Source organism: Phacochoerus africanus, chromosome 2 (assembly GCF_016906955.1).
Source record: "Phacochoerus africanus isolate WHEZ1 chromosome 2, ROS_Pafr_v1, whole genome shotgun sequence".
Taxonomy (NCBI): Eukaryota; Metazoa; Chordata; class Mammalia; order Artiodactyla; family Suidae; genus Phacochoerus; species Phacochoerus africanus.
In genome coordinates, this window is record NC_062545.1 from 238827453 (window position 1) to 238853328 (window position 25876).

General features: G+C 39.3%; 1 protein-coding gene across 2 annotated transcripts in view; it reads left to right on the plus strand.

Annotated features, from left to right (window-relative positions):
• Positions 1-25876, plus strand: part of RECK (reversion inducing cysteine rich protein with kazal motifs) — a 76589-nt gene that overhangs the window by 19355 nt on the left and 31358 nt on the right. For both annotated transcript variants that reach the window (XM_047767913.1, XM_047767914.1), the window contains exons 5-9: positions 787-872; positions 2578-2625; positions 18124-18157; positions 19838-20035; positions 24732-24999. In XM_047767913.1, coding sequence (XP_047623869.1) covers positions 787-872; positions 2578-2625; positions 18124-18157; positions 19838-20035; positions 24732-24999 — 634 coding nt within the window. The remainder of the gene's footprint in view (positions 1-786; positions 873-2577; positions 2626-18123; positions 18158-19837; positions 20036-24731; positions 25000-25876) is intronic.

The window sequence follows — 25876 nt, forward strand, 5'->3', positions numbered from 1 at the left end:
GTGGATTTGCAGATCTATGTATTACATGGAAGCAGCATAAAGCATTTCTTAAAAGAGATAAGGAGGAATTTGCAGCTTTCCTACAAACATAAATCTTTTTTCATAATTATTACTTATATCTCCTAATTTTATCCTAGGAATTATTCACTGACATAGGGATCAAAAAGAGATCTAAAAATTGCGTTACAACACTTTTTATAGTTTTATCACCTTTTGGTATCACAATAATTTGTTTGGAGAAATAGCTGCTGTGCATAAACTGAACCACAATAATCATTTCGCCCCTAATAAAGTGTGCCCATTAACATCAGTCGTGGCTCACAGGAGATGTTCCTGTCTGTTTATTAAGTATCAGTTTTAAAACAGCATGATGGGTTTTATGCTAGTCTAAGTATTTAATATTTTGGACATAATAATACCCTGTTTTTGTTTGTTTTCTTATTGAGTTAAATTGGAATCCTCGCCTCTGTTCACGGTCCAAAGGTGAGGAAGGCCTCTCCTTGCTTTCCATAACCTGTATGTCCTCGAGAGATGCTATGTACTTAAGAGTGAGAATGAGCTAAAGAGAGTTTAGTGTGGGCGGGAAGAGGAGTAAAAAAACAAGGGCCTGATAATTATGCTGAGAATGAGTATAGGAGGAGAGCCTTCTTGCTTTTGAGGCCCTGCTGTCTAAGCCAGTTTTCTTATGGAAACCTGCTTTGACTTGTAGCAGTCTCAGTGACAGTGGCATGCTGTTTGTGTTTGTCACTACTTATGACCAAAACATTTGAACATTTTGTTTTTAAGGTGTATTTAAGAAGTCTGATGGCTGGGTTGGCTTAGGCTGCTGTGAACTGGCTATTACCTTGGAGTGTCGACAGGCATGCAAGCAGGTAACACTTGGCAATCAGGCTCTTAAGCAGCGTGGAGTATAGTTTGAGTTTTAGCTGCGCATATGTCTTGGACCTACCCCACCTCATGCTTTTGGAGAAATGATCCATAACAGCTACAAAATTTAGCATTTCTTGCATAGACCACTTCCTTTTAGATATGCTACTTTTTCAGTTATGGCTACTGCATGTAAGACACTCAACCTTCTTTTATTCTTAACTTCTCTCTGCCACACAAAGAAAGAATATTGTAGGAATCAAGGCCTTTTGTACTTTGCCTGTGGTCATGCTTTGTCAGTGCTGAATGACTCCAAATGCTCGCGTAAATTTCAAGCATGCTTGGTTGAGAGCATTTGACACAGTTGGTTTATTTTGCTTTCATCTTCCCTCTTTCTTTCATCATGGATTTACTCTGAATATGTTCTTGTATTCCTTCTTTGCTCCTGAGGTGAGCATGACTCCTACATTGAATTATGACTTCTCTTTGATTTGATATGTCTCTGGTTCAATTCAAGTTAGGCCCCTGAATTCTTTCTCACTGTGTGTATTTTCATGGTGGTTCTTCAGAGTGTTGTAGGAAAACTCGTCTCTTGGCTCCTCATATTCCAAGTGGTGGGAGTAGACCTAAATGGGAAATTTAGGGTGCCCTGAAACTATAGCTGGAAAGCCTTCTCTTACTTTCTTCGAGTGACTGGTCTCTGGATGGGAGTATATGAGACGTATTGACAGCTTCATTTTCATACAGACTACTGGACTGTATAGCCTTAGACATACTCTTTGGGCAGCATACAGCCCGGCTATCTGTTGCTCTCCTCCAGGCATTGAGATGAAACTGAGTTGTAGAGAATTTTAACTGTAATGCATGTAGTGGGACATAGAATAGTTGTCGGTCCATTCTGCTTCTTGCTCTCCCCACCTTCATCAGCTGGCCTGTTCAGAATTGCATGGGCCTAGGTGACAGAGCAGGAGGGACTAGCTATGGCTTTGGAACCACATCGCTAAATAGAGACTGATACTATGTGGAAGAACAGCCATCCCTTTGCAGATTTGTTTTGGCTTGTTTTTTATAGAGAGTATATACTGAAATGTGGTAAATAACTTTCTTTTTCTCTAGGTGTCAGTTTCCGCATCTGTAGAAAGGATAATATGTTCTTCATAAACTTAAGAAAATTACTTAAAAATAACTTTTATTAGTTGCCTGGCATTGCCTTTCCCTCTTTGGTTGCTCCCTCTAGTATGATGGATCTTTTCAGAGCATTGGCTTAGAATATGAAGGGTTAAAGACGAAGCAGACCATAAATGCACTGGCAGAGCTTCACAAGAAAATTCACTGCAGCAGAGCTGCACAAGAAAATTTGCTACAGAATGGAATTCAGCTAAAAAAAAAAAAAAAAAGCCCTCTGATTTACATTTCCTTCAGAGTTATCTAGTTTCTGAAATAACAAAAGGACTCTGTCATTACATGAGATTAAAGCCATAAAAGTTAGAGTTAAATTCTAGCATATCTGGAGCTGATGTTTGTTTTTAAAGAAATTACATGAAATTTGTTTGGATTTTAGGAACTTTAAAATATTTGACCATTAAGTTTTTCTTGATGAAGTAAAGACTACTATGCCAGCAATTAATGTATACTTATATTTGCATTCTTTTTTGTCCTTTGCTGAATAGCATATGTAATAAATTAATGGAGAAATTTGTTATCTTTTAGGCATCTTCAAAAAATGATATTTCCAGAGTTTGCAGAAAAGAATATGAGGTATGCATTTTATCTAACCAATTTGGATAGACTAATTAGAATAGATAAAAATCACTCAAATTTTGAAAATGAGTTCACACTTACATAAATTGCCTTTTACTTTACAGAAAATATAGTTGGGACAAAAAATGCCATTACCTTTTCTAGAAATGTTGTGATTTTAATTAACTTGAAATTAAGCTTTAATTTGAAAGAAATGCCTAAATCACACATACAGAGGATTTAACCTATAACATCTTCATAATAAAGCAACTGGTTGTACCTAAGGTTCTAAAACATTTTTTCTTAGGTTCCATATCCTCTTTTGCCTGTCCCTTGATCCATCCAGGTATCCATTTATCAGCTACCTCTAATTGGAAGAAACAAAATCACATTGCTAGTGTGAGTAGCTTCACACTTTCTTAGCATCTTACATTTGAGAAAAAAGTACCTACTAAATTACAAAGGGTATATTAAATCCAAAGGACTCTTGTCTCCCAATGGGGTGTCTCAAGCACTGTGGTATGTAGAGTGGAGGGGAAAGCGGGTTGAGGAGGGGCAGAGGTATAGGAGGTATTTGATACCATGCAGATATGTACAAGAGATTGTTCCTGATGTGAAAAACTCCTCGTCGGTACTTTGTTCAGTTCTTAGAACTTGATTGTTAAACAATGAATAATTTTATTGCTTTTCATAGTGTAAGACTGTAATTAAGCATACTTAAGTGCATATGCCTCATTCATCATTTTTATGTATAAACATTAGGATTCCTATTGCTTTTAATAATCAGTGTTCTCTTGGAGAAGAAAGAAAGAGCAACTCTGTTAACTGCTTCTGAATTATAGTTCTGATTTTTTTTCTTTTCTCAAAGCCTATAATTATGTTTTGAATTGGAAAACAGTCTTTTTTATCTTTCGTCCCTGTGTACTATTTACTGAGATATATCTGTTTCTCCGAAGACAGATTCCCAAATTAACTGCAATTCTTCTCTGTTCTTGTTGAAAGGAGCCTTTCTACAAAGAAGTAAAAGATCTTTCATTTTTTTCTTATCTCTCTACCTTTGAAATAACTCGTTTTAGTTTCTCTTGAACAAAGTGGCTAACTGTGATAATTCCTTTTCTCCCACATGATGTCTGACACTGTCCATCTCCTGTAGCCTGTCCTCCACTATTTTAGTGTGCTTCCTTCTCTTGTCTGGATATCTGCATTGCCCTAGGAAGTCTGCCACTATGTGTTGATGAAGGACGGGACAGGAAAGGTAAGAGAGATAAACACTGTCCTATGAGAGAAATACTAAGAGTAGTTTACTTTTTCCAGTCTATCCTCCCTTACTTGGCCTAGAATTAAGCAAATGTCTTCCAAAAATGGACATGCCAAGAAGGTTCTTTCACATATATGTAAATGTAAAAAACATATATGTAGTATGTATGTGAGATACATTTTATATATATATATATATAAAACTGACTGAAGGAGTTCCTGTTGTGGCTCAGCAGGTTAAGGACCCGACATTGTCTCCTTGAGGATGTAGGTTCAATCCCTGGCCTTGCTCAGTGGGTTAAGGATCTGGCATTACCAAAAGCCATGGGGTAGGTCACAGATGTGGCTTGGATCCTGCATGGCTGTGGCTGTGGCTGTGGCTGTGGCATAGGCCTGCAGCTACAGCTCTGATTCAACCCCTAGCCTGGAAACTTACATATGCCACAGCCGTGGCTGTAAAAAGAAAAAAAAAAAACTGTGTAAATTACTCAAGATAATTCAAGACTCAATTTGATTTTTTTAATGTTATTTAGCAAAAAAAAGAGAGGCAAGAGCACTTTAACACAGAAAGAGGGTTTTGCATTACAAGCTGCAAATAGCAGTTACTCATTAGATTGTTAAAGTCTAGTATAGACATTATGGCTATTTGTTAAAAAGTGAATTGGATGACTTTGGTGTAGTGTAACCTGTTTTAACTGGATTAGTTGTTTACCAACCTGAGAATAATTTATAAAACTAAACTTTTAGTACCTTTTCCTTAATACTGGAATGGTCCTGGGAAGTGAACTTTCAGACATGTAAGCTAGTACTTTAGGTTTACAATTTTAGGGGTAACATTTACCCTGAAGGATGGTGATGTGCTGTTTGAACAGAGATTCAGAAAATAAGTGGTTATATTTAAAGGCGCTAATTTTTATCTTTACTTATAAGCTGCTACAGAATCCCCTTTGAGGGGATTTCCTGAGAAATTTACTTAACATGAATAAAGTTTAAAAAAATTTTTTTTCTTTTTGGGGCCACACCTGCCGCATGTGGAGGTTCCCAGGCTAGGGGTCTAATCAGAGCTACAGCTACCAGCCCACGCGACAGCCGCAGCAATGCCAGATCCAAGCCACGTCTGTGACCTATACCACAGCTCACGAACAACACTGGATCCTTAACCCACTGAGTGAGGCCAGGGGTTGAACCCAAAACCTCATTGTTCCTAGTCAGATTTGTCTGCACTGTGCCACAACTGTGCCATGATGGGAACTCCAAAGTTTAAAAATTTTAATGCCCTTTAAGACTCTCTTTTGTTCCAACCAAGCTAAGATAGTTAAATGCAAAGCATTTTTATGTCTGATTTTATATCATCTTGTTTCTTTTTTATGCAGATCAACAAATAATTATTGAATAGTGAGAGCCAGTTTTATTATATTAGAAAGAAAACAAACTTTGGATTAGACTTATGGTTAAGCTAGATGTAGCTCAACCTAAAATACCGAAGAATTATATCTGAGTGAAGTTAATTAAAATATGTACTATACTCACATGGATGGCCTCAAGGAAATCAGAATGCAAGTTGAGCATGTTGGGAGTTATCAGGGAATACTTTGCAAGAAAAATGCCTGAAAGAATTGGTATGACTAGGTTAGAAGACTGTGGATCAAAAGCATGTTAACAAAAATGCACATGGCTTATGCAGGGGGCAAAAATATAGGCCTTTTCTGAGCTGAGAATCTGCTTGTATAGGCAAAGTGGGACCAGATCCTGGAAAAATGATAGTTTGGGCTCAGGTCATTATTAAGTGAAGGGAGATGATGAAAATTCTGTAGTAGGAGACCAACATAACAAATAACAAGTTCAATATTTTACAAAGCTTCAAGTCTAAGGTGTATGCAGGCGAAGTTACAGATCCCCCAAATTCCTCTAACTTTGCTAAAAACTAATAAGGCCCAAAGCTAGATGATAGCAATAGAGTTGAGAATTTGGGGATAAATCAGAGATTTGAAGGCAGAGTCCCTCATACAGGATTTATGATGGATTGAATATGGGCGATATAACAGTTAGTGAATTGGGAGATAAGAATGAATAAATTTATAGAAAAGCAGCATCAAAGGACAGGCTGAAAGAGTTTAGGGGAGATGGAGGATAGAGAAGTTGTTCTAATTGTAATACTAGAAGAAGAAGAAAGAATATGGGGCAGAAGCAGTATTTAAAGAGCTCAAGAAATGCCCAGGATGATTTTTTAAAAATCCATGCATTACAGATAATACCTCATAGCCAAAGATTTTAAAAGCAGTCAGAAAAAAGACGTTGTCTTCAAAGGAGAGCAACAGCTGATTTTTCAGTAGCAGCAGAGGAAGCCGGGGACAGTGGAATGAAACCTAAACTGTTCTGGAAAAACAAAAAAACAAAGCATCAACCTAGAATTCCATATCTAACAAAAATACCTTTCAAGAAAGAAGGCAAAATTAAGGTATTTGCAAACAACAAAAACCATTGTTGTGACCCTTCTGGAAGTCCTTCTCTAAAGGAAGTTCTAAAATATCTACAATTATTTGAGATGTAAGAGAAAATGAGAATGATAAAAATACATGGAGTTCCCACCATGGTACAACAGGATCAGTGTTGTCTATGGAGCGATGGAACATGGGTTCGATCCCAAGCTTGGCACAGCGGGTTAAGGATCCAGCATTATCACAGCCGCAGCTCAGATCTGATCCGCACAGCGGGTTAAGGATCCAGCATTATCACAGCCGCAGCTCAGATCTGATCCCTCACCTGGGAACTCCGTATTTCATGGTGCAGCCAATAAAGAAAAAAAAAAGTGACTGAGTTAAAACATGCAGACAGGTTGTATAAAACGATAAAAATGTACTAGTTTAAAAAGAGAGAGAAAAAATACACAGCAAAGACAGCATATACAATGGGAAGAGATTTTAAATAAATTGAATTATATTGAGTGTTAGGTCTTTTTAAATGTAAAAACCCATATCTCAGAGGTAGTTAGGAATACTGGACTAAAGACGAGGAGAGATCATTCCCAACATCAACCATAAAGTAACCCCTGAACCTCAAGAGTGAAAGAAAGCTCTGTGAAAGAGAAAAGTGTAGAAAAAAACAGCTAATTTTGAAAATTGCATTTTTGGAGTTCCTGTCGTGGCTTTGTGGAATCAAATGAGTAGTATCCATGAGGATGCAGGTTCAATCCCTGGCCTCGCTCAGTAGGTTGAGGATTCTGAGTTGCCATGATCAGTGGTGTAGGTCACAGACGCTGCTCGGATCTGGTGTTGCTGTGCCTGTGGCATCGGTCGGCAGCTACAGCTCTGATTCGACCCCTAGCCTGGGAACCTCCATATGCTGCAGGTATGGCCCTAAAAAGACATAGCTAGTTAAAGAGAGAGAGAAGAGAGAGAGTTTTTAGGGAACTGAAAGAGAAGGAGCTACATACAGATGTGACATTTCAGTAGGAGGACCCCACCTGTGTTCACTGAGAAATTGCATTGAGATATTCCAAGAAAAAGAGAATTCTTATTACTGGAAGCGTTCAAGGAAAAACTTACTGGATAAACACATTTGGAGGGGATTTCTGCAGAGGACAGGAGATTTGGCTAATCTCTCATCTCTGCAGTTCTCTTATTTTGACGGAAACCTAAGAAAGTGTACTTCCTTCAGTACTCGGGAGTAATTCTTTCAGAATCACATCCATTTGATTAGAGGTACCAAAATCAACCAGTGGCTTGATAACGCCGTCATGGGCATGCTGACTTCTAAGTTCACCATCCATTTTCACAGCTTTGGTCCATGACCCACCCAGAAATATTGATCAGTTGGTTCATGGATGTGTGATACCAGATCAGGGACAGTATTCAAAATTTTCCACAACTGGAATGACATAGACACCAACAGTCAGAACAGATGCTGAATATAAACTAGAGCCATGCTAGTTTAGCCGTACTAGGACAAATTGGCTGATTACAACTAAAGTAAAAACATTATTATGTTTTCCATGAGGTGTGAGACAACTAGTGTAATTCTTTTTTCACAGTCTGTCTAAAAACTGGCTGAAAACATTTTCTTCCAGCCACCAAAAAAAAAAAAAACCAAAAAACCATTTTCTTCTAGCCAGCAAAATGGTGATTAAAAACAAAACTTGGTCATTGATAGTTATTTTCTTGAATGTCAGAATAAATATCAAGATGATATGAGGCTGGTGTTTTGCCAGAGACTTGGCAATATCTGTAACATGATGAGATAAATTTTAGTTTCAGGTTCATAAATCCATTTCATACTTTTGTGTTAGACCTTATCTGCCATTCTCTTAACATAATGACCATAAATATATTATACCTTTTACTGCATGAGCTACTGAAATACAGTACTGCAAATTTGTCATCAAACTTGTTTTTACCTAAGTTCCTTCTTTCACTGATCCTTCTCTGTGCTTTTCTTTACACTCTTTTCAGAAATGCAATTTTTCAGTTACCACTTTTCCTAGCTTTTCTTCAGTCCACTTATTTGATGTTATTTTTAATGAAATAACATAGGTGAGAAACTATAAAGGGAAGTCAGTAGGAGATATTTTTGTAAAGATTTGCCTTTGTTAAGAAATCTTAAGGCATTTAAGTTTTAAACTAAACTATTGCTAAAGAAAACTGAAATAATGTTCTTTTCCGGGGCTCTGGTTCTGCGAGAATGTTGAATAAAATTAAGACTCTGAGGATATTAAACAGAGGCTCTAAGAACCACAAAAAAGAAAGATTGTCAGCCTTGCAAGTTCCAGGCTCAGTTCTATAAGCACTATCCTATCAACATACAACTAAATCCATAAGAGGGGAGGCAGGTATGAATTAAATTTTATTTTTTGAATATTTATTTTTTGAATATTCACATGTTCAAAATTCAAAATGGTGTACAATAAAAGTCTCTTTCCTACCTCTTACACCACAGCCCCGTTCCTAAAGTCACTAGAGATATTTTATGCACATAAAAGTAAATATATATATGTATGTGTGTGTGTGTGTGTGTGTGTGTATTTATATATTCCTCTTCTACACCTCTGTAACACACAGGTTAGCTTACCGCACACTGTCATACCCCTGGATGCCCGTATATGGTGCATATTTATGAATGTTTATATGGGCTACACAGGAACTGTAACAGTATTCTGCTTTAAAGATTTCTGAGTTTTAATTTTATTTGTTCCTTTCTCTCAAATTAACCTTGATTCTAGATTCACTACCAGAAACACAAAGGAAAAGGGATGAAAAAATAGCCCTAAAAATTTAGAGCTGGGAGGGCAGGGATGTAGGACGAGCAGAGTTCTCTGGACAACTGGAGAGCTCCTGTGCCTCAGTGGGGTTGTCTCGGTGCTGCAGTAGATCCAAAAATAGGCCGTCTTAGATGGCGGGTGACAGCCTAGGCTGTGGACAGTTGGCTTTGTGGCAAGTAGAATTTTTTTTTTTTTTTAGCAGAAAGAATCATGTGGTACGTTGCCCTAGCAGAGCCTTCGGGACCTGGATGTAAAGCTTCTTTTAGTTCGTACAGAGGAAACTCTGAGAATTGTCAGTACATAGTAAATAGAAGGTTGAGTGAAGGCTTTGTAAATGGTAAAATGCCATACAGGTTATGCTATATCAGACTGGATTTGAGCCGTTACCTGCAGCTGATGAGCTCCAAAAAGAGCGAAACCTATTAGGTCCTGCAGTACTGGCTTAAGGTAGTGTAAAACTTTATGTTCCAGTTGTATGTTGTTTTGTTTTGTCATATTTTGTACTGGGGAAGGGAATAACTCCTGTTTAGTCTCCTTGAGCTACTGTATTTCCCCTCCAGTCCATTTTTCTCAGAAGTTGACTGAGTGAGATAATTCCAGAGGGGAAATCTGATCAAGTCTGATTAGATTGTGACCTAGTCTAATCCAAATGGCCAGATTTTTCTCCCTAGGCCATCTTATCTGTTCCCATAACTTGAATTGCTCCAATATGATAACTCCAGAATCTTCTTTGCTAACCTCTTTTTCTGAGCTCCTGAGTCACTACTGGGTATGTGTGTGGTTTTGTTTTTTTGTTTTTTGTTTTTTTTTTTTTAAGGACGTTCCCAAGCTAAGGGTCGAATTGGAGCTGCAGCTGCTGGCCTCCGCCACAGCAACGTGGGATCCAAGCTGCATCTTTGACCTACACCACAGCTCTTGACAACACCAGATCCCCAACCCACTGAGCAGGGCCAGGGATCAAACCCACATCTTCATTACCACTGAGCCATGGTGGGAACTCCTGGTTATGTGTGTTTGTGATGTTCAACTAACATTTCAAATCAGCCAGACACCTGTTACCTTCCCTAACTTTCCTTCCCGCCACCTTTCTGCTACACAACACCACACATATTCACATCCCTAGACAAAAACTCATCATTTTCCTTATATTTCTTGCTTGACTGTTCCAGTGCAATCCTCCCAGACACAAACTAAAAGCCTAAGTATCGTCTACTCATTTCCTCTTCGTCACCACCACTTACGGAAAAACTGGCTATCAAATCCTAAAGATTTGCCCCTGAAATTGTTTTAAATTTGTCTCCTTTCCATATCCTCAATTACTGCCTATCTCAGGCCTTTATACAACTTGGAAATTACTATAATAGCTGCCCAACTAGCTTTCCTATCCCTAATTTCTCCTCTAATTTACTGTTTCCACTTCTCCTAGGGTGACCTCTTTAAAGACCCAACGTGGTCTTATCACTCCTTGTCTTGAAACTCTTTAATGACTCACCTGTAAGATACAGTTCATGTTCCTCAGCCTGGTATAGCTAATCTTTTCTTGATCTAGCCCCTGACCTGACTCTTCCCTCCTTAACACTTCAGCAACTCATGGCTTATAACGTCCCAGATTATAGTTGTACCACCTATTGTCCTGCTGGAATTCCCTTTCCCTGAATCCGTCTTATCATCCCTGCCCAGTAATAGGCTGGCGCCAGCTCCTACCAGCTAGGGAGAGCTGGTTGTTAAACGTTCAGGAATTTTGCAAGCCTGTTTTTAACTTGGAAGCAGCCGTGATGGGGATATTTATACCATAAAATATCAGCAAATATTATAAGTCAAATCTCCTCTTTACTCTCACCCCTGTGAAACGTCTCCCCACCCCAGCATACTACAGCCCCTATCCAAACCTGGCTTATATGGTTCCTCTTTAAAATCTTTCCAGCCCAATCCTCTTCCTTCCACACACAAAAAATTATTTGCTACTTATAAACACTTTTCATGCTTTATTATAGCATTTGTCACCATGCAGGGTAACTCTTTGTTTACATGTCACTTTTTAATACTAAACTCATGAGTTCTTGGGGGCAGAGCCCATGTCTCAGTTGCCTTTGCATCTGTCATTCATTCATTCCTTCAACATTCATTGAATTGATATACTTAATGTGTATTAGGCACTGTTCTCAGAGTACAGAGATGGGAGGATTTAGCCACTCTCTGTGAGAAGTTCATAGCCTAGTCCTTGGAAATAGAGAAATGCAAATAGTCCATCACACAACAGTGAGGCAAGTACATTGCTAGATGTCTGTACAGGACAAGTTGAAGCCTGGAAGAAAAAACCCTGCCCAAGGTATTGGGGAAGTCTTCACAGAGCAGGTAAGACTTAAAGGATGAACAAAAATTTGTTGCCTATAGATAGGTGCTACAGTTACTTTTATCGATAGTTTTTTTTTTTTTTCTTTTTGGGGTCGCACTATCGGCATATGGAAGTTCCCAGGCTAAGGGTTAAATTGGAGCTATAGCTGTTGGCCTGCACCACAGTCACAGCAATGCTGTATCTGAGCCACACCTTCGACCTACACCACAGCTCACAGCAGTGCTGATCCTTTAAGCCACTGAGCGGGGCCAGGGACTGAACCCGTGTCCTCGTGGGTACTTGTCTGGTTCGCTTCTGCTGAGCCACAACGGGAACTCCATGGATAGAATTTTTTCTAACAGAAGAATTTTCCACTCTGAATGGTACACAAGGTTCTTTGTTTCAGAGTAAATAGCAGTTTTATGTGAAAACCTTGTGTAAATGTCCATGAATTAGGCATTCTTTGAACGAGGAAAGCGCTGAATACCGTATCTGTATCCCAGTAATGTGTAGCAAACCATCCCAAAACTCCATAGCCTAAACAAACAGTAACAATTTGTGATTTCTCACAGGTTTAGGCAGTTCTGATCTAGGCAGGCTTAGCTGCTTCTGGCTGGGCTCACTTAATGCAGCTGTGGTCAGCTGGCAGGTCACGCAGGGCATGGCTGGTTTAGGATGTCCTTGCTTAAATCAGCTCAGCTCTCCAGCTCTCCTCCATGTGTTTCTTCCAGCCCCTCTAGTAGCCTAGCTCAGGCAGATTCCCATGGTGGTGACGGGGCCCCAGAGAGGGGGTGGAATCATGCAAGTATATACGCAGGCCTCTACTTATTTCACACTTTCTGTCCACTTGACTAAAGTAAATCACACGACTAAGTCCAGAGTTAGTGTGAGAGAAATAGATAAGATAATGTGAAAAACTGGGGCCATTGCCACCGTCAGTTTTCCACAAACACATATTCTTTGTAAGCTCTCTTCTAGACCTTGTGTTATGCTGCAGATGTTAATTTGCCAAAAAATTTGCTTCCAGCTGGGTTTGGTGCTCTGTGGTGATAATAGCAAACTTCTCCGAGCAGTCTAGACCTATTAATCTTATTTCAATTTGGGATGCTCATTTTTATCCAGCTATTGAAATGATATTTCTTTTTTGGGAGGCTGAAGAAACTGAAGAATCTTTTGTTTAGTGATATGCATGTCGTATTAAACTCCTTTACATATTCTAGTCCTTAGACTTTTCTTTTTTCACTAAAAAGCCGTAGTGTCCAAAACAAGGAGAAAACATCTTGTCAAGCTTTAAAAACATATTTTTTATAAAGAGTTTTTTTAGTTGTTATTTCCCCATAAAAACGTATTTTTAAAAGGTTAATTATTTGGTCTCTCCAACTTAGCATTTGATAATCTAGGTTTTTCATGCAAAACTTCAAACTGGGAGCAATCTCAGTCCATCTGTGAAAAGCTAACACATTTTATTTATTGAAGCCTTAAGAACAAAGCAACCCCATTACTTTTAAGCAGTAGCCTTGGGAATAGGAAACATCAAATAGCAGTTCATAAAATATGCTCTTTTGGGTCTTTGTTCAGAAGTGACTAAAGCATCCAAGATTCAAACCTGGTTTTGTTTTTTTATAAGATTCATATGCTCCATATTTGTTTCATTTTCATCATTGATGAGAATGGAAAAGAAGCTCGAGGGGCCAGTAGTTGTAGAAGGGCAATGGATAGTGAAAGGATTGAGACAAATGGAGAAATGTTAGAAGGGATCACAAGTGAAAAAGTGGGTGGCTGGGCAAGAAAGTAAATCTGCAGAGCCAACTTCTGAACAAGAGGTTGGAAAGAGTCTACCTCCCAGATGGACCCAAAGGCTTTTCCCCCAAGAAGGAAGGTCACTGTGGCCTGAAGGATCACATAAGTTTCCCTTGACATTTACTCTGTATGTTAGTTTTTCTGCCAGGTTTGTCCACAGGTTAACTGCTCTCAATACTAGGTGAAGAGAACTGCTTATTGGTAGGGAACTGGTTAAGGAAAGCAGCTGCCTGAAGAAAGAATTCATGATCATATATTTTAAGGGGAGTAATAATAACATCAAGAAAATGATTTTTTTCATATTTTAAGATGCTCATTTTAAAAATAGACTTAGGAGTTCCCGTCATGGCTTAGTGGTTAATGAATCCAACTAGGAACTGTGAGGATGCGTGTTCGATCCCTGGCCTCATTCAGTGGGTTAAGGATCCGGCGTTGCCATGAGCTGTGGTGTAGGTCGAAGACGCAGCTCGGATCTGGCGTTGCTGTGGCTCTGGCGTAGGCTGGCAGCAACAGCTCAGATTAGACCCCAGCTGGGGAATCTCCATATGCCGCAGGTGTGGCCCTAAAAAAATAAAAAGACAAATAAATAAATAAAAATAGACTTAAAATAGATTATTCTATAGATGGAATTCAACCTTGGCATTGGCTACATTCAGAATAATTTGGACTATTAAGTCCAAAGTCTTCTCACAGGATAGTGTCATGAAAGAGCACCGGCACAGAGAGCAGTCTGGGTTCTCGCCCCAGCTCTACCCTTTCTGTGTTCCTCTGTCTCTCCAGCTGTGTAGTGAAGGCTTTGGGACTTGAAGAACTCTTGGGATGCTGTCAACTCCCACAAACTGACTTGTTCTTTGGGTCTCTGAGGTTGTGGTAGATCCTCACCTCATTTAACACTCTAATTTTGATATAGTCTAGAGTAAGATGATTGGGGTGAGGGAGCTGTTATATGGAGTCACATAGAGTTTAGTCTTGGTGGCAGAAGATCCAAAAGAGGCTCTGTTTAAGCCCAAGTATAAACCTTGTTACTGCCTACTTTTGCCACTAGATGGCGTTCAGACATCTGACTTAAGAACTGACTAGCTAAGACCTCAAGATTGACTGTTTTAAGAAATGAAGAAACTAAGCCAGTGCTGTAACACATTACGTGTATGTTTTAAGCCCTGTCAAACTAATCATCCGTAATTTAAGCAGCGAAAAGGTAGTTACCTATAGTTTATATCTTAGGTATAATTACCTAAGGTTAGGAATCTTATCAAAAAGAGGGGTATGATCAGAGTTTATAAAATCATTGTGGGTGTAAAGTAAGCAACAGAATTGGTGAATTAATCAAATATCAGTATGCTCGAGTGAAGGAAACATTATTTTAAACCTAAAATTAGTAAAAATAAAGATATGTAAAAATTGTATTTATTAACATTAAAGGTGCCATCATGTGGAAATAAAAGGTTTTAGTTCAGCAAATTCCAGTAAATGGAGTCCTGTAGCTCAGTGGTAATGAACCCAACTAGAATCCATGAAGACACAGGTTCGATCCCTGTCCCCGCTTAGTGGGTTAAGGATCCAGCATTGCCGTCAGCTGTGGTATAGGTCACAGATGCAACTTGGATCCTGCATTGCTATGGCTGTGGTGTATGTTGGCAGCTGCAGCTCCAATTCAACTCCTAGCCTGGGAGCTTCCATATGCTGTGGGTGTGGACCTAAAAATAAAAACAAAACAAATTAGAGTAAACTTACACATGAAATGTCTATCAGGGAACAGTAAGAAAAACAAGAAATGCTTAGGCAACATCTCTGAGTCTGATTGTGACATCAAGTCAGACAGCTGTGCCTTTCCATATCAGGGGTCAGCAAATTTTTTCTGTAAAGGGTCAGGTGGCAAGTATTTTGGGTTTGCAGGCCATATGGTCTCTGTCCACTCAACTCCACTAACATCATGTGAGGTAGCTATATACAATATGCAAATAAATGGGTATGATTGTTTTCCAATAAAACTTTATTTACAAAAACAGACAGGCAAGATGCTGTAGTTTGCCCACCCACTTGTGGGTGAAAGCTCAATGTCCATAAGTATTTCTCCTTTCTAGGTCTCAGTCTCTGGCTTCTGTCAGATTTTGTGTCCTTTGGTACCTCTTTCTGAGGCTACATGATCCATAAGGCTGACCCAAAGTGATATTTCTAAAATCAAATTTTAAAAAATCGAACTTAAACAAATTGGTAAGTTTCTAGGGCAGGATTTCTTAACCTTAACACTATTGACATTTTGGGCTGGATAATCCTTTGTTGTAGGGGGAGCTGTCTTGTGCATTGTAGGATGTTTAGAAGCATATCTGGACTCCTCTTCTCACCAGATGTCAGTCCCCTGCCCCAACCCATGAGTTATGCCAACCAAAATTGCCTCTGGACATTGCCAAATGTCCCCTGCGAAGCAAGATCACCCCTACTTGATAGCCAGAGACCTAGAGACTTTAAGAGTAACTGGAAGAAGAATAAAAATGGAAATCAGGGAGTTCCTATCACGGCTCAGTGGAAATGAATCTGACCAGTATCCATGAGGACACAGGTTTGATCCCTGGCCTCGATCAGTGGGTTAAAGATCCAGTGTTGCCATGAGCTGTGGTATAGGTCACAGAGCGGCTTAAATCTGGCATGGCTGTGGCTGTGGCATAGGCCAGCAGCTGTAGCTCCGATTCGACACCTAGCCTGGGAACTTGCATATGCCACAGGGGTGGCCCTAAAAACCAAAAAAAGAAAAAAAAAAGAAATCAGACTGTGCCACCCAGGATGGCCACCAAGATAATAAACATACTTCTTTAGGAACAAGGTCTAAAAAAATCAAAACCAAAAGGAACACCTAGCATATCAGAAAGAGAAAGGCAATGAGAATTTTATTAACCTGCTTAAAAGGGACTGGAAAGTTGGTAGCATATGGCTTTTTAATATTAATTTAGATCATTTCATTGAAAGTGTTCCTAAAACCATTGAACCAAAATAGAGAGCTGCCTGTAATGGATAGCTGAAAAGTCAAACCAAAGCAAAGAAACATGGATGAAGAGAGATATAAAAAAGACCACTATTAAAGAACACCAAGAATATTTATTTTTCTCTGTTTTATAGCATTTGATGAGATTTCTAACAGAAAGAATTTATACTAGGTGAATTCATTAGCTCTTAGCTCTGGGGCCTGGGTGTTTTGTTTTGCTTTGTTTTGCTTTAAATAGAATAAATCAAATGGGGTTTACTCCTACAATAGAATATTATTTAGTGGAGAAAATGCAGCACAGCTTCATATGACGACATAGGTGGATCCTTGAAGCTAGATTTTAAATGTTAGTAAAGCTGGTCCTTTAATAAATCCGAATCATATAACCAGTTTGAAAGTTAGCTACAGTTAAAAGCCAAAATTCTTTCTATTCATTAATAAGAGTGCACTTGATTTCCATCTACCTTTTATTTATGCTTGTATTACTTCTATTAAGATTTCATCCTCAGAGTCCCCATTGTGGCTCAGTGGGTTAAGAACCCAGCGTAGTCTCTGTGGGGAAGGAGGGTCCATCTCTGGCCTTGCTCGGTGGGTTAAGGAACTGGCATTTCCTTAAGCTGTGGCCTAGCTCACAGATTCAGCTCAGACTGGGTATTGCTTGAGGCTGTGTCACAGGCCTCAGCTGCAGCTCCAGTTCAACCCCTAGCCTGAGAACTTCTATACAGATGCGGCCATAAAAAGAAAAGGAAAAAAATTCATTCATTCTAAGTGTGTGATATTAATCCTAGTCAACAGCCCTGATCACCCAGATCACTTTGTACAAGGAAATTTTTGCTTGTCTTGTTTGCTTATTTCCCTTACAGTGACATTAACACAGTGTGATATTTTCTGAACAATGGTCTAAGAGATCTAGAAACATTGATTCTAGTCTTAGATTCTGCTTTTGACTTGTTCTGTGACCTGGGGCAATCTCTCCCCTGCCAAGGAAGTGGTTTCCTCAACTGTAAAATGGTAGAGATTTGGAGTTCCCGTCGTGGCGCAGTGGTTAACGAATCCAACTAGGAACCATGAGGTTGCGGGTTCGGTCCCTGCCCTTGCTCAGTGGGTTAACGATCCGGCTTTGCCGTGAGCTGTGGTGTAGGTTGCAGACGCGGCTCGGATCCCACGTTGCTGTGGCTCTGGCGTAGGCTGGTGGCTACAGCTCCGATTCGACCCCTAGCCTGGGAACCTCCATATGCCGCGGGAGCGGCCCAAGAAATAGCAACAACAACAACAACAAAAAGACAAAAGACAAAAAAAAAATGGTAGAGATTTACCACCTCTGGCCCCAGGGTGGCTACATAAAAAATGTCTTTGAAGACTTGTTTAAAATTTAGGTTTCTGTGCTTCATTCCCAGATTCTGATTCTGTAGTCGAGAGTAAGGCCTAGGAAGCCTGGGTGATTCTAGTGCATGGCCATGTTTGAGAACAATTAGAGATGATCTCTAAGGTCCTTTCAGCTCTAAAAGGCAAATATGAAATATGTCTTTTCCTAAATGTCCTTTATTATATTATTTTCCGAAAGCTTTTTTTATATTCTGCAAGAAATAATTGAGATTACCACATTGTAGTTTCCCCCACATAAGCTCATTGGTACAACTTTACGTAAACTTGGTTTGCTGTAACGTGGTCAGTTTGTGGTTGGGGTGGTAATCGCGACCTCCATCCTCTCTTAGAAGATGGTTTCTCTTTTCACCAAGATGCCATGTCATAGTTTCTTTGTTTTTAATCTTGGATTTAGAGAAGCACTAAGTAGTTTGATATCCTGAGTTCCACATAACTGTAAAGTGGAATAAAATTAGAAATTCTGTGTGGTTAATTTCTGTTTGTTTGTTTCTCTTTAATTTGCAGAATGCCCTTTTCAGTTGCATTAGCAGAAATGAAAGTAAGTACATTGTTGATGGTTATACAACAAGCCAAAGAGCAAAGCACAGTTTGCAGAGTATGATGCAGCTGTTCTAAATGTTGCCCAAACTCTGCATTATGACTTCGGCTGGAGGAATGCGCACAGCAGGGTTCTCACAGGCAGTGTTTGGGCCATTCATGAATTGTAACAATTCCCATGTCCTAATTGCAGATCTACAAAGTAGATATTAGTGCTGAAGGTTCTAGAGGCAGATCATGCCCCGTTTGGTGCAACGGGATCACTTTCAGTGATATAATGTAATATAGTATAGCGCTTGCTGAGGGCTGCCTTCCTTCATTCAGCAGACATTCCTTGACTCCTCGCCCTGTGCAGGGCACATGTACATCTGTTGGGACCACAACCTGTACACAAAGAGCTCTGGGACGTGGTGGCTCTGGGATAGCGTTACTGATAAGGTGCTGTGGGAGTTCAGAGGAAGGAGGGATCATGTCCTACAGGGGTGCTTGGAGGTGACTTCATGGAGTCGTTAGCTGAGCTGGGCCTCGAAGGGTGGACACGATGTGAACAGTAGAGATTGGAGGAAGGGAAGAGTAAGAGCAGTTATCGAAGGCGAAACACGTCTGATCAGTAAAGAGTTGTTTAGGTGAACTTGGCAGTGGGTGTGTTAGCATATAAGAAACATTCGCTGTCTGTACTTTATCTCCTACCCTTTCTAATTGGGGTTTAGGTCAAGATCTCCCAGATAGTCCTTGGCACATGATCTTATATCCTCCCATACTACAGGGAAGCCAGCTTAATGGGGGACTCAGAAGATGGGCCCATTAAGCCTTGTCCTGTTCTCACTTGTCTCTTCGTCCTCAGCATCCCTCACCTCCACCCCCAGTTTTAGCCCTATTGAGGCTGACAGTGATAAATGTAGCTGTTAATGATTATTCTTGTTTTGAAAATGAACAATCCTGCAAAGAACAGAGTATGTTTGGTAGTAATTTCAAGTCCAAAATTTAGGTGGCACAGTACGTATGAAACAGTTTCTTCTTCCAGGAAAAAGGCTTGTTTTGCTGTCAGTTTAGTCCTAGTTTAGCTCACTAGTCTATGATTTTATCATCATCGTATTTCTGGAAGCCACCTGAATTCCCCACTTATTCCCTGGTTTATGGAATTCACCAGAAACTTGATTTTGGTTCCTCCATAACCATCCCTAATACTTATCAGAGATTTTCCCTACCTGCCTTTTTCTTAACCTTTTCCTGCTATACCTCTACCTTTTAGTTGCCTTTAGCCTCCCAAAGCCCCCTTAGCCTCTCTTATGAGGGCCTCTTGCTCTTCTTCATTATAAATTTTGCATCTCACCCCCAGCCACTCATCTAGCTCTTCCCAGATACCTTAAATGGTTCTCCTTGATTTAAAAAAATGCATACTTCCACATACCTCCAGATTCTCCCAGGGGTCTGTACTGCTCCTCCTGAGAAGCACTGTACTAGACTATAAGTTGACAAATTATGACTTAGATTGGTGAGCACCTGAATGTCCCCAAGACCATGCTTAGAGTAGTGCTGATTTTTAACTGCTTGTCTTCTATGGCATGGTTTTATTTGTCAAATTCAAAAAGACACATATTGTCCCATTATTATTATGGTGATTTAATGTTAGCATATAACTGCTTTCATTTCATCTCTTTTTTTTTTTTTTTCCCCCTAGTGGGTTCAGTGTGTTGCAGTTATGCAGGCCATCACACAAACTGCCGAGAATACTGTCAAGCCATTTTTCGAACAGACTCTTCTCCTGGTCCTTCTCAGATCAAAGCAGTGGAAAATTACTGTGCCTCTATTAGTCCACAATTAATACACTGTGTGAACAATTATACCCAATCTTATCCAATGAGGAACCCAACAGATAGTAAGTAAAAGGCACATATTCCTCTCGTTTCAATCCTTGGTTAAATAATTTGTAAAAGGAAGTAAATTCTTGATGGTGTCTACAGTCTGGGTTATTTGGCAAACACCAAACTTCCTTTGGTCTTTAGATTTGGCAGATTGGACATTATTGTCACAGGTAAAAGATGCCAAGAAAGAGTTATCAAGGGCATGAATAAATAGGCACTCTTTTCTGAAGTGGGAGAATTCATTAGTATGGATATTTGAAGGGAGGGAGTTGGGTTATGACCAAGAGAACTTCAAATAATCATACCTTTTAACCTATAGCAATTCCATTTCTTAGAATTTGTCCTTCGAGGAAACTCACAAATTTGCAAAAATACATCTACCTATATAAAAGGTATTTACTACAGCATTGCTGGCAATAGAGAAAAATTGGAAGTAACCTAAACATCTATCAATAGGTTATTGATTTTTAAATTGATTAAATAAATTATATATCTGTATAATAACAACATTATATAACCAACATAAAGAAAGATGTATGTTGGAGTTCCTGCTGTGGTGCAGTGGGTTAAGAATCTGACTGCAACAGCTTAGGTCGCTGTGGAGGAGCGGGTTCAGCCTCTGGCCCCATGCAGCAGGTTAAAGGATTTGGCATTGCCACAGCTGTGGTGTAGGTCACAGCTGCGTCTTGGATTCAGTCCCTGGCCCAAGAACTTCCATATACGGTGAGTGCAGCCATTAAAAAAAAGAAAAAAGTAAAAAGACATGACACCTAGAAGAGGACAGAGGTGAAATATTTTCTGACATAAATCATAGTGGTATTTTTTTAGATCGCTATCCCAAGGCAAAAGAAATAAAAGCAAAAATAAACAGATGGGACCTAATCAAACTTAAAAGCTTTTGCCTAGCAAAGGAAACCATAAATAGAATGAAAAACAACGTATAGACTGGGAGAAAATATTGGCAAACAATGGGACTGACAAGGGCTTAATTTCCAAAATAAACAAACAGCTCATACAACTCAATATCAAGAAAAAAAAAAACCCAATTGAAAAATGGACAAAAGACCTAAATAGACATTTCTCCAGAGAAGACGTACAGTCACTCAACAGGCACATGAAAAGATGCTCAACATCGATAATTATTAGAGAAATGCAAATCAAAACTACAGTGAGTTACCACCTCACACCAATCAGAATAGCCATCATCAAAAATTCTGCAAATAACAAAGGCTGGAGGGGGTGCGGAGAAAAGGGAACCCTCCTACACTGTTGGGGGGGATATGGATTAGTGTTACCACTATGAAAAACAGTATGGAAATTCCTCAAAAAACTGAAAATAGAGTTGCTGTCTGGACCAGGATTCCCACTCCTGGGCATATATCTGGACAAAACTGATTTGATATGTCTCAGTGTTCATAATAGCAGCACTCTTTACTATAGCCAAGGCATGGAAGCAATCTAAATGTCTGTCAACAGATGAATGGATAAAAAAGATGTGGTACATATATAATGGATTATTACTCAGCCATAAGAAAGAATGAAATAATGCCATTTGCAGCAACATGGTTGGACCTGGAGATTACCATACTAAGTGAAGTAAGTCAGAAAGAGAAAGACAAATACTATATGATATCACTTGTGTGTGGAGTCTAAAATATGATGCACATGAGCTTATTTAGAAAATAGCAACAGACTCACAGACATAGAGAACAGACTTATGGTGGCCAAGGAGAAGGAAGGATGGGGAGGGATGAATTGGAAGTTTGGAATTAGCAGATGCAAACTATTATATAAAAATAAACAACAAGGTCCTACTGTATAGCACAGGAAACTATTCAATATCCTGTGATAAACCATAATGGAAAAGAATATGAAAATGTATGTTTATACGTATACCTGAATCACTTGCTGCGTGGTGGAAATTAACAACATTGTAAATCAAGTATACCTCAATAAAATAATTTAAAAAAAAAAAAACATATGTCAGAGTTCCCGTCTTGGCGCATTGGAAACAAATCCGACTAGGAACCATGAGGTTGTAAGTTCAATCCATGGCCTCACTCAGTAGGTTAAGGATCCAGTGTTGCCGTGAGCTGTGGTGTAGGTCGAAGACGTGGCTCGGATCTGGCATTGCTGTGGCTGTGGCGTAGGCCTGCAGCAATGACTCCAATTAGACCCCTAGCTTGGGAACCTCCATATGCCGCAGGTGTGGCCCTAAAAAGATGAAAGACAAAACAAAACAAAACAAAAACCACATGTCCACATGTAAAAAAAAAAAAAACAACTAGTGGAATTATCATATGATCCAGCAGTCCCTCTCCTGGGTCCAAAAAGACAAAATATCTAATTTGAAAAGATACATGAAAAGACAGAACTCTAATTTGATGTACCTCAGTCTTCATAACAACACTATTTACAATAGCCAAGACGTGGAAGCAACCAAGTGCTCATCAGCGGATGAATGGATAAAGAAGATGTGTACATGCATAATGAAATATTATTCAGCCATAAAAAAAGAATGAAATAATGTCATCTGCAGCAACATGGATGGACCTAGAGTAACCTACTTGATAACTTATTCTTACCAAAGGGGAAGTAAGGGGAGGGATGAACTAGGAGTATGGGATTAACAGATGCACTCTACCATATATGAAATAGATATAAGGATTTATTGTATAGGACAGAGTGCTGCAATCAATATCTTGTAATAACCTATAATGGAAAAGGATCAAAAAAGAATATATACATATGTATATTATATATAAATATATATATATATAACTGAATCACTTTGCTATATACCTGAAACTAACACAATATTGTAAATCAACCTTACTTCAATACAGAAAAAAGATATATGTTTACAGAAATCCAATATATAATAAGCAAAAAAAGCAAGTTGCAGAACTTAATGTATATAGTAAGGTACATTTTTAGTTATCTGCCTGTTTCTTCCACATTATATATATCTGTAATGTTTGAATTTTACCAATGAACAGTTATTACTTTTATAATAAAAACATCAATATAATACTTTAAAAAAATTAGGGTCTCTTAATTAATTAGCTCCTCATGAAATCTTCAAAATCTCAGCCTCTAATCCATTTTCTTCATTTAAACTCTTAAGTGATCAAACTTCAAAGAAATGACTAATTAAGCACACTGGAAAAAGTCTTATAAGACTCTTAAGCCAGATTACCAGTGTTTTGATTTACAGTGGAATATCGAAAGACTGTTTTTGTAAAGTCAAAAGCAGTGCTCTGTGCCTTGTTTGCCCACCATCTAAAGCAGAATTCTAAGGCTCATGACATTTTGGGGTTATGTGATGATAATCAGAGAGTGAAGCATTTGCCATAAGTAACCTTCATTAATTTTTTTTTTTTCTCTTTTTGCCATTTCTTGGGCCGCTCCCGCGGCATATGGAGGTTCCCAGGCTAGGGGTCGAATCGGAGCTGTAGCCACCGGCCTACGCCAGAGCCACAGCAACGCAGGATCCGAGCCGCATCTGCGACCTACACCACAGCTCACGGCAACACTGGATCCTTAACCCACTGGGCAAGGCCAGGGATCGAACCTGCAACCTCATGGTTCCTAGTCGGAATCGTTAAGCACTGAGCCACGATGGGAACTCCGACCTTCATTAATTTTAAAGGCATCTGTCTTCACTATGGCTATAGAGAGGTACTGCTGAAGCTAAGTTGGTAGATAGCAACTCAAAAAAAAAAAGGGCAGAAAAATGTTTTGAGGGTTAAGAACAACCATCTCAAATGTCTATACTAATACACAGGAAATCTGGAAAAGAAAACTATAGACAGATATGCTTGAATAGGTTTCCTAAAAATTCAAACTCCTAAGAAAACTACTTCAAAGAAGCCCTTCTGAATTCTGTAGCCTGGTCAAAAGTGTTCTCTTGCTTTCTTTCTTCCTTTTTTTTTTTTTTTTCTTGCTTTTTAGGACCACATTAGCGGCATGTGGAGGTTCCCAGGCTGAGGGTCTGATCGGAACTATAGCTGCCGGCCTACACCACAGCAACACCAGATTCTTAACCCACTGAGCAAGGCCAGGGATCAAACCCACAACCTCATGGTTCCTCGTCAGATTTGTTTCCGCTGCACCACGATGGGAACTCTATTCGCTTGCTTTGTGATTTTTTATAGAAACTTAGATGCAGAAGCAAATGATATCTTGTCAGAGTTTGCTGTTTTATTAAATTACAAATTAATTTGTACAGATTTATAAAAGCTTTATAGCTCCAAATATGATGAAATACAGTATTTGTGGTTATTGCTGTTAAATTAGTCATCTTTCTCATTATGTCAAGAACATATTCCCTTTTAGGTAGTTGTTTCTAACATAAAATAATTCCAGTTTGATCTGCAATACCTTTTCCAGGAACATAAACTACCTTGCATATAAGGACTTCTTGGGTGGAAGAGGACCTTTCATTTATGTAGGAATAGGAATGGTGCTGGAGATCTGATGACTGTGGACAGTGGTGAATCCGGTAATGGATGCCTAGTCCCCCTTTAGCTTTTCATTTATTTGCTGCACTGCAAAGTAATGGAGAGAGAATTTGGTAGGCTCTGGATACTGCAATTATTGCCATGACTCAGAGTGGTAATGGGTTCTCGTACACCACTAGGTTCTTCTGTCTGAGCAATGCCTGACCTAAACCCAGCTGACTAAGCCACTTATATTCTGAAAATGTAGGTTTATATTGCTGTGACAGAGCCGAAGATCATGCTTGCCAAAATGCCTGCAAGAGAATTTTGATGTCTAAGAAAACAGAAATGGAGATTGTTGATGGCCTCATCGAGGGTTGTAAGACCCAGCCCTTGCCTCAGGATCCGTTGTGGCAGTGTTTCCTTGAAAGCTCACAGTCTGTTCACCCTGGAGTCACTCTGCACCCTCCTCCTTCTACAGGCCTTGATGGCGCTAAATTGCACTGTTGTTCTAAAGCAAACACTTCAACATGTAGGTCAGTACCTCATTCTCCTTTATTAAAACCAGTAGAAAATAGCGTTTTAATTAATGATTTTAAGTGTGGCAAATGTGTGTTATATCCTTGTATTGTGTAGTCTTAAGAGCTTAGAAGATGTGGAGTTCCCATTGTGGTTTGGTGGGTTAAGGATCTGCTGTTGTCTCTGTGAGGATGCAGGTTTGCTCCCTGGCCTCGATTAGTGGGTTAAGGATCCAGTGTTGTTGTGAGCTGCCGTAGGTCACAGATGCAGCTTGAACCTGGTGTTGGTGTGGCTGTGGCATGGGCCACAGCTGCAGCTCCGATTCAACCTCTGGCCCAGCAACTTCCATATGCTGCAGGTGAAGCCGTAAAAAGAAAAAGAAAAAAAAAAAGAATTTAGGAAATATAAAATCTTTCATTCTTTCATCCAATAGGTATTTATTGAGCATCGTGGGTGTGTGTGGGGGGGGGCGGAGTGTGTGTGTATGGGGGGAGGAAGAGAGAGAGCATGTGTATGTGGGACGTTGTTTTTGTACATTGAGCTACAAACACTATATTTTGGGGTGTGGAGGATTAGCATTGTCAGGGCAGTAAGTATTTGAAGATGACGCAGTATGGATTCTATCCTTCAGTTATCATTAAGTAAGCTTATAATTTAGAAGATATTTTGACCCGACATCTAAAGGATGTTCTTTTTGTTAAATTATGAAACTTTGAATTTAATCAACCTTTTGTATACATTAGTGAATAACCTGGGTTGACACTTGTACCCCAAATTAGACAGCAGTATATTGGCATTCATTTGGGTGATACGCTTAGGGACAAAAAATTAGCAATACAAATATAAGGTGGAGGAAACAAGTTAAACACAAGAATAAATGGAGATAAGGTAATG